Source organism: Quercus suber, unplaced genomic scaffold (genome assembly GCF_002906115.3).
Source record: "Quercus suber isolate HL8 unplaced genomic scaffold, Cork oak 2.0 scaffold_507, whole genome shotgun sequence".
In the NCBI taxonomy this organism is placed as follows: Eukaryota; Viridiplantae; Streptophyta; class Magnoliopsida; order Fagales; family Fagaceae; genus Quercus; species Quercus suber.
In genome coordinates this window covers 171,921-181,812 of record NW_027069956.1, presented here as the reverse complement: position 1 = coordinate 181,812, position 9,892 = coordinate 171,921, and the positions used below count along the sequence as shown (strand labels likewise).

Sequence of the window (9,892 nt, the reverse complement as noted above, 5' to 3'; positions counted from 1 at the left end):
TTCCCACAACAAATACAGGGTATAAACAATTGATAGTAATTACAATCAAATTTGGCACGGAATAAAAGCCAACAAAACACATAGTTGTAGATCACAACTTTATAGCTTGTATATTGGAGTTGAGGACTGTGTTGTACCTGTCTATAGCAGCTAAAGCTTCCATGTTCTGTGCGGACTTGGATCTATGCATGGTTCATTATTAATACCTCTAAAAATCATTCACAAAAATTCACAAACCCACTCAATGATTGATATGCACTATAGCAGAAGTCTTCTCTATTTGTTTCGGTGCTTGTAGGATGGAAATGTGAAAAATGTTAGAATGATATATATATATATATTGGATAAATATCATTTTCGTACTTAAATTTTTACCTCCTTTTTTTTTTTTTTAATTTTCAAAAGTTCTCTTTTTTGTTTCTAAACTTTGCAAAATGTTTTATTTTTTGTCATTCTACTGTTAGTTTAGGTCCTACGTGATTTAAAAGAGTGGTGACATGTCATCTGACATGGGCCAAACTAATTTCTTTTTAAAATTATAAACATGTGGCTCACATTGATTGGCTCATATGGATTAAAAAAGTTTTAGTGAGACAAATTTACCCTCACAAGCTCAAACCTCAGCTGGTCAGCCTAGTCTAAAAAATGCCCATATCTAAAAGGCTTGAAACCCCAAACCCAATATCACGGGGCATCCCCTGCTGGCAATGGAGTGTTCAACGGAAGCCTTCCTCCATCATTGAAGCTTAGTGTTATTGAAGCAACACAAAGACTCTGGGATAATTCTTACATGCTCTGTGAGCAATGCTCCCTCCTTTCACATGAGGAGTGGACCTTATAGTGGGCCCCAGGGTGGGGCCCACTCCTCATGTGAGAAGAAGGAGCATTGCTTTCAGAGCACCTAAGTTTTTTCCAAGACTTTAAACCTTCTTGTTATACACAAAGAAAAGACAATTTTTTTGCTTTGAAAGTTTCTCAAGGAACCTCTCTTGCGCTGTTGAAAGTTCAATAGAGATTTAAATATTGACTTGCTTGGTTTGGTTTGGAGTAAAAGGATGAGAAATCTTTGAAGGATTCTTGGCTTCTTTGGAATGGTCGAAAGTTGCTTTTGGAGGTTTGTTAGAAAAAAAAATTTGGTCACTCTTTTGTTTTGATCGGTTGAGTTTATTTATTTATTTATTTTTCCCTATGAAATTTACTTTTATTCCTATTTAGTTTTGAGGATGAGCCCATGATATGCCAAAATTTGATATGCGTGTATGGGTTTATGATTTATATTTTTCCAAGTTTAGTGAAGTTCATACGAATTGGTATTTGATTTTGTCACATTTCTTCTTGTATTGTTTGAAAGTTGGGTTAATGAGTTGTGTCTTGGTCAAAACTTTCATGAAGATTTCTCTTAATCGGCAGTGGGAGCTGCCTTTGAACACTCTGTCATCAGTATTCCATTTCTGGGTTGGGGTTGTCGATTGAGGTCATAGGATCGTGGGTTGTGGTGTTGGAGTTTCAAGTGTTTCAAATTTGGAGATTTTTTAGACAATTGAGGTTTGGATTTGGGTTGTGTGGGTGTGAGGGTAAATTTGTCTCACTAGAATTGTTTAATCCATGTGGGCCAATCATTGTGCGCCACATGTTTATAATTAAAAAATAAATAAATTAGTTTAGTCAATGTCAAATATCACATCACCATTCCATTAAGTCACGTAAGACCTAAACTAACAGACAGAAATGTAAGAACAAAAAAACTGACATAGATGGAAGGAAAAAAAGTAGAATATTCTACAAAGTTTAGAGACAAAAAATAATCATTTGAAAGTTTAGGGACTAAAAACAAATTTTTGTAAAAATTTAAGGACGAAAATGATATTTTACCCAATTTTTCATCAAGTATTTAGTTGGGGATGAAAAAGTGAAATGATATAAATATAATTTGTTTGGTGGAAAAAAATTGAGATAATAAAAAATATAATTTATATATAATAAAAAATTTTCTCATATCCTTATTACATAAAATATTATAATTTTTTATCATATTAAATTAGTTAAAGACATATTACACACAAATAATTGTAAAAATACTCTCATCTTGTTCCCCACCAAAAATAAACCTCACTAACCATTTAAAACCCACACCTTCTCCTATAAATGGTACAAGTTTTTTTATTTATTTATTCATTTTGTTATTTTTAAATGGAATAGTACAAGCTTTTCTCCTCTATTTTTTTTTTTTTTTTTTTTTTTTGGCTGAATACAAGCTTTTCTCCTCTATATATAATATTTGTGAAAATTTTATATAATATAAGCCTTTAAAATTGGGTTGGGCCGGCACTGCCCACCAATCGAACTTAAATTAAAAACATAGATTTTTTATTTCTTGTGTCTTGATCGAGCCTAAGTCAAGAGTCAATCAAAAGGCTGGTATTGATCGATCAAGAGGTGATCAAGGGTTGGTCGAAATTTCAAAAAATGCCTTTCTTCAGTTAAACTTTGCACTTTATTTTGTACTTTATTTTTGACACTTACAACTAAGAACAAGATACATTGTCATAGGTTTTCTCAAAAAAAAGAAGAAGAAGATACATTGTCATAGATTTGCCAACACTAACCTAATTGTTTCCACTACCACAAATATTCATAAAACGCATGCCCACAAGCATAAGAGCCCATAAAAACTGACCTAAAGGAGCCCCAAATAGGAACACTTGAAAGTTGTAAACTTCTACACGAATCACACAATCAGGTTTCTTCCCATGTATCTCACAGCATCAACAACCAAAAAAAAATTTCTTCCCAGGTAGAGTACTAGAGAACATAATAACTTTCAACAAATCACAAGAACATTGTTATAAATTGAAACAGCAACTCAAAAGAAAATTAATATTAGATTTTGATCCCTTTGAAGGTGAAATCTTGACTCCCCCATTGTTCTTCCTCACACATATTCATCTTAGAAGTCACACGAGCACACACCCTTGCATCCTTATATACCTTTCCTGGACTACAATAATAGCCCTTTTTGGGAGCACAATGAATGTCTTGTGAGCATATGCACAACCCTTCTAATGCACACCCCTCCTTATCTATAGTCACACTATTTTTCAATCCAAGAACTTGGTCAGTCCACTCACTAGAGAAGAGGCCAAATGGATCATACACTTTCTTAACCTTCAAGAATTCTTTAGCATTTTTGTACTTGTTGATTACTCCATCAAATGCTATGTTTCGATTCTTCCCCCAATGGGGCAGCGCCCTATACTTAAACAGTGCAAGTTGCTCAACTTCTTCTAGTATGTCTTCAAATAGCCTAGGAGTCAAGGGGTCTTTGCTTCGATAATAAGTGATATCAAAGTCTATTGCATCTTCTTGCTTGCCTAAGTAAGCACTCGAAGCCTTAACGTAGCGCATGAGTATTCCATTATAAAGTTCTACACCACACATTGCTTTAGGCTCTAATTCAATTAGCTTTTGCACATCTTGAATGAAGCTCTTAGCCACGGACAAGCCAACACTGAATGTACTCTGGTGAAAGAACTCACCCTTAACTCTAGGGTCCCACGCACAAGCTGTGATCAATGCATCATTAAGACTGTCTAGGCAGGTTCCTGATGCTTGAAGGTGGTTGTGATATCCAATCACAGGATAACCCGTAAAAAGAATACCTATTAGTTAAAAAAAAAAAAAATCATAAATTTTGTTATTTTGAGTTGGTAATATCATTATCAGCCACTAACGCAAATAATAATCGTAATTTCTTAGCACTGTTTAGAAGAAGAGGAAAATAACAATACCATTGTTACTTAAACCATAGGCAGTAGTCTCGAGTGCTAGAATAACTGTCTCTGCACCTAAGCACTTCCCAGCAGCGTCACTTAAGGATTCTTGAACTTCCTCTAATTTAAACAAGCACAGAACGTACCATTTCAAAACCATTACACTTTTGTTATAATAATAGCTAGCAAAAAACAAATGGTAGTGCTAACCTGTGGTTCTGACAATGCCCAGTTCAACTGAAGCTGTTGCTCGGAATGGGGTGAAATCATATAGACCATTATTACCATGTCCATGTGTGTTTGTGTAGACTCGGTCGTCAATACGATAAACTGCCTTGCGTTGACTAGGATACCAAGTTATATCAGCAAACTCATGTTCATTGCCAAAACTAGCCACCATATCTCCTAAGTCCGAATCATTTTTTTTCAAGTAGGTGATGGATCGTTTGAACATGGGTTGTAGTTTTAGAGTGACCTGCAAAGTGAGATTTTCTCATTTTGAGCTTTCATTTTGACCATGTTGTGACCTTGGCTTATATATCAATGTATAACAGCTCAACAATTTATGTCTTTGAAGCCTATTACACGTGTCTTAACCGGGAGTGATAAAACATAAGCAACATATATCAGATGCTGTCAAATCATAGTGGCATTTTCAACATCACAATGCTGTAGATCATGCCTACCATGCACGGTACCACAACAAGTAGATGACTAAATGACAGTTTCACAAGTGTCGCATGAGATGGGTGTCTATGAAAATTTTGATTCATCCTTTTAGATGCATATAATTATGTTTATACTAAATGACAGAAAAATATTATTGATGTGTATACATAGTAAAAATGATGCATATAACATAGCCTATATAAGAAAATTACAATCTGTTTCTAAAAAAATAATCAGAAATATTAATATGTGGCGTTTATATACTTTCAAATAATTCAGCTAAAAAAGAAAAAAGAGAAAGAACTCTCATACAATTAAAAATTTAAAAATATTGCATTCATATAATAAATATACAAGACATACAGGGGGGAATAAGAGACCTATCTTAATTTAATCAGTCCAAAAAAAAGGGACTATAATTTTTTTTTTTTTTTATTATTTTAAGTGGGAGAGACCTATCTTTCCTCTTGCTTCCCTTATTCGATTATTCCCTTTCTTTTGGGGAATCCCTGTATAATGTAAGACATGACTGATCTTTTGACTTAAGGCTTAGGACACTTACGATTTGGTTTAAAGCTCCCCATTAGGAAAAGGCTAGAAATTGTGGGTAAATAACTTGTTTCACACATGCACCAAGAAAATTGTAATTGTATATTCAATAAGATTTAGGCTAGCTTATGGGAAAGTTGCATATATAAGTGATACCAAGACAATTTGTAACTGTAGATTCAATAAGATTTAGGCTTATGGGAAAGTTCCATAAGAGATTCCAATAAAATTGTAGTTGGAATGCAAGGCCAACCCCTAAAGGAATAAAGTAGAGTGACTATAATAGCGGATTCTAGGTTTTGTAGGGTTATACCAACACGTAATAATAAGTATCAAGACTAATGCTTTGATTGGTATTTCCAAATAAGTTTTTCGAGAGCCACAACATTTGTCACAATTTGATAAGGTGATTAATTGTAAGTTGTGGATAATTACTTTCATATGTCATTCACTCATAGTCAACCACCTCATAATTGTAGTAAAAGTCGTATCTCTAAATTTTCTCTTTCACAAATATATTTAGTTTCTTTTTACTACTTCCATGAATTCTCTCACTAATTAAACACAAACTTTAATGTTTATTTGTTTATAATAAGAGTGTCAAATTACTATGACCAACTTCTCCCTAATTGCTTGAGAGTTTTATGTGCGTAAGTCAACATCCCACATGCAGGGTAAATTGTTAAAATTATCCGCTCAATTTTTAGCATAGCCACACATGTAAACAATCTCTTTCTTTCTCTCTCTCTCTCTCCAAAAATTAAAATTGGAAATTAGATTTTATTTTTTCCTTCATCATGCATCACATTGCCAAAGCTAAAGTACAACTCATTTTTAATTTGAAAAGGTAATAAATTATCATCTCTTTTTGTTAGATTTTATGCTTGAATGATGATATTTGATTCTATGTATGAAAATAATCTTAGTTTGGTTTCTATTAAGGCATTGAGATATGTGTTGAATTCATCTTTGTTTGAGTAGTTAAGCTGATCATGAGACTATTAGGTGATTCTATTTAAGTGTTGCAATAGTACCTTTAATAAATTAGATTCTATTGTTATATTATACGCTTTAAAATTTATTTTATTCTTATTGTATTGTAATTTATATTTTAGACAATATTTATGCTATTTGTAATTTTTTTAAAAAAAAATTAAATGTCTATTAAAAAATATCAATTTAAATGTCTACTTTAAAATTTTAATAATATAAAATTTAATTAAATTTTAAATAGAATCTCTTGATCAATTTTCTACTAGCAATATAGAAAACAAAATAATAAAACATTTTAGATAATAAATCTCAAAGATGGAAAAAAATTCAACAAAAAGAATTAGAAATAATGATTAATACAATAGAAAGTTAAAAATGAAAAATAATCAAACATGATAGTAATTGGTTATATATATATATATATATTGTTGAATTTTATTGTCATTATTGGACTCATGGTTGTCAAAATCCTAATTTGGATCCTACGATTTTACAATTTTACAATCTCACTTGCCCAAAACGATCTAGATCTTTCAAGGATATTTGCAATTGTTCAAGATTGGTAGGATCATCTGATAATCCCAAATGACTTTAGTTTTTTGTAATCTTCTTTAATTTGACAGAAGGTTTAGTTGAATCCAAATGAAAAATAAAATTTTAATAAACCAAGTTTTTCCATTCTAATGTAGAGAGAAAGTTAATTGGACCCAAATAAAAAATATCCCAATAGAGTGTCATATTTTAAGATTTTTGGTCTCTTTAAATGATGCTTACAAATGGATATAATGATGTATGGTAATTATATCAATGAATGTATAATTTATGTGATTATTTAAGATATCATATGTTTTTTTTGTTTTTTTCTCAAATAATATAAAATCTTACGATTCACGATCCAATCCTACGATTCATGATCAATCCTACCTCCTACGATCCTATGTAGGTTCTCGATTTTGACAACTTTGATTGGACTACTTGTAGTAGTATAGTTATTTTTTTTAGATGAATTTTTACAAAATTAAAATTATTAATTAGATGAATTGGATTAACCATGTTTTCAATTAAAAAGATGTTAACAAAACTTATTCAAGAAGATTCTCAAAAAACTTTGTATCTCAAGAAACAAGAAGCGTTGACTTGTAAAATATAAACAAGAAAAATTTAAAATGATTTAATTGAAATTTTATTTTAAAATTTCTCATTAAAAAATATAACTTTAAATCTTGTTTCTCAAAAAGAAAAAGAAAAAAAAAATCTCAAAGTATATTAGGTGAACCTAAAGCAACTCAATTACTATCATTTATATTTGGCAATTGACGCTGAAAGTCTTGTATTTCAATTAGTTGACATTTTTTTTTATGTTTTCAAATGAAACATTAGCCATTGACACCTTTCATGAGTGTTATTGATTTCAACATTGGGTTGAGACTTGGGATATATAACACATTCATGAGAAAATCTATCATACAACAAATGCATGCATTCACCCCCTCACATGGGGGTATATATAATTATATATACATATATATATGATGCGTAATAAATGCATGTATTCACCCCCTCACATGAGTATATATATATATATATATACACGATGTGTGTAATACTACCTCCACATTCACTGGTTAGGCTAGAACACACCTACCATGCTAAGTGGAATGGTACATCCTTCCATTATGGTTCCAAATTTATTCTTTAATTTATTTCTTATATTTCTAGTCTACATTTTTTATTATTATTTTAGTTTTAGTCCCTTAAGAAATATATCTAGAGGCCCACTTTGAATTGGGGAAAGCAGAAGAAGTTGAAGAAGGATGGCAAGTCAATCAAGATTTCATTATAGTCCGCTACCTTATGTAAAAGTAGATAAGTAAATGCATTGTACCTGCTCCTTTTTCTTTTTTTTTTAATTACTTAAAAGTAACGCTACAATACAATTATTTTTACTACTTTTTTCATAAAAGACGAGCTGACTAAGATAACCTTTTTAATTACCTATTCATCAACTGGACAATTTTGAAATTTTTTTTACTCTAAACTTATTGATGATTACTAAAGTTTTTTTAGTTAGTACACACAAACAACAACAACTAGTACATACGCTAATAACCTCTTTAGACATGCTTTTGTCCTGTCTTTCTCTTATGATCCATTTGAATGAAGAGGAAGTAAATTAAAGTTAGTCATTAGGGTCTATTTAGTTTTTGGGAAATTTAAAACTTGAAAAAGATACACCGCTGAGAGTTATAATTTATAAGAATTAGAATTTTTAGATGTAATTAATAGTTATGTTTTTTTATGCTTAAAATTTAAATTTATACTAACCATTGTTGATTGGGTTGAAAAATGTCCTCGATTCTTGGTATTGTAAGATGAAGCATAATCATTTTCTTTTATAAAATTAGCTCTAGAGATAGACATTTTTTTTTAAAGACAGAAGAAAAATTTTAATGCATATGTAACAGTAGTAATTGTTGATTAAATTAAAATACAAGAGATGTGATAATTTTTCTAAAAAAATTACTGTGAAATCTGTCATTTTCAAATAAAATATGATACTTTAACATTTTCGTGTCTAATGATAAAGAGAATTTTGTCCCAAAAAAAAAAAAATTTAATTTTTACGAACTTTAAAAAAATTAGCAGTTCTCATCGCGCATTCGTGTATATGGAACAGGTTTTTTTTTTTTTTAACAAATAATTATTACTATTATTTATTTATGGAGGTAGAAGAAGAAGAAAAAAAAAACATTAACCAGTTGTTTCCTTGTAATTGGATCTCCAAAGTTTTGGAAGTATTCTTATCACATCTCAAAAGAATAAAACGAAATCTATTACAAAATTTCTCAAACATAACACTGCGATCAAACTTCGACGACCAGAAACACCTTTTAGCAAAAGTTTGTGTAAATGGGATGAAATATGATGCACAATTAATTGAGACTCACCACTTCAAGAAAGTACACCAAGTTAAGTGTTAAATATCAACATGTAAAAAAAAGAAAGGCAAAAGAAAGAGTAAGTATTCCAAGTTATAATCCAGACCTGTGAAATGACTCCAAGAACTCCAAGCGAAACTTTAGCTGCATTAAAATCTTGGTCACCATCTTTGAGCTCCCGAACCTTAGCATAACCATCTTCAGCACCACCTGGACTAACAATTCGAAGTTCGGTAAGGTAATCATGGACTGCGCTCCCCTTGTCACGCAATGTGCTACCATGTGCACCCGTGCTCAATAGTCCCCCAATTGTCAAACCCCACCAATATGGTGCATAAGGCAAGACCAGCTCAGCCTTGGCAGCTTCGTTGATTAGCTGCCTCAATGTCACACCGCTCTCCACGGTTATCGTCATAGCTTCAACATCAATTTTTAACGCATGGTTAAGATACTTGGTGCTTATCAAAAGCCCATCTTCCCCGTCTGGACAAACTAGCTTGGGAATGCTATGTGAATAACGTGTTGCAACTTTCATTTTCCTTTTGTTCTCGGTTGCTTTTGCCACTATCGAAATGAGCTCCTCCTCCGTGGAGGGGTAAGCCACCTCGGCAGCTCGACAAGTGCTTCGATCAGGGAAGACACCATAGGAGTTTGTGATTGTGCAATCTGTATTCTTTGATGAACATTTGATGTGGTCCTCCGGGGGACTACAACGCACACCAAAGATTAAAAGGAAGAAACAGCTAAATTGGAAAACTCCGCGTAACAATACCATGTTCTAGAGTTTTGGTGATGCTTTAAATTCTTCTTGGTAATTTAAGATGCATCTTAGTTCATTTACATTGTTGTTGCACATATATATATATATATATAGCTGTGTGGTTTAGACAGGTATATATTAAAATAAAGAAACTATGATCCATTTTAAGACGCTTTGAAGAAAGGTTATTTTCTTTGCAAGTGTTGGCAGTT

The 9,892-nt window shown here is 31.8% G+C and overlaps 1 protein-coding gene across 1 annotated transcript; it reads right to left on the bottom strand.

The window, feature by feature from the left end:
• Nucleotides 1-2,561: 2,561 nt before the first annotated feature.
• On the bottom strand, nucleotides 2,562-9,892 carry LOC112008333 (probable L-gulonolactone oxidase 6). Its single transcript, XM_024040665.2, has 4 exons — nucleotides 9,027-9,892; nucleotides 3,981-4,245; nucleotides 3,789-3,890; nucleotides 2,562-3,659 (listed from the first exon to the last, which is right to left on the bottom strand). Exons 1-4 carry the CDS (start codon nucleotides 9,693-9,695, stop codon nucleotides 2,881-2,883), a joined length of 1,815 nt encoding a protein of 604 aa, XP_023896433.1. The 5' UTR covers nucleotides 9,696-9,892; the 3' UTR covers nucleotides 2,562-2,880.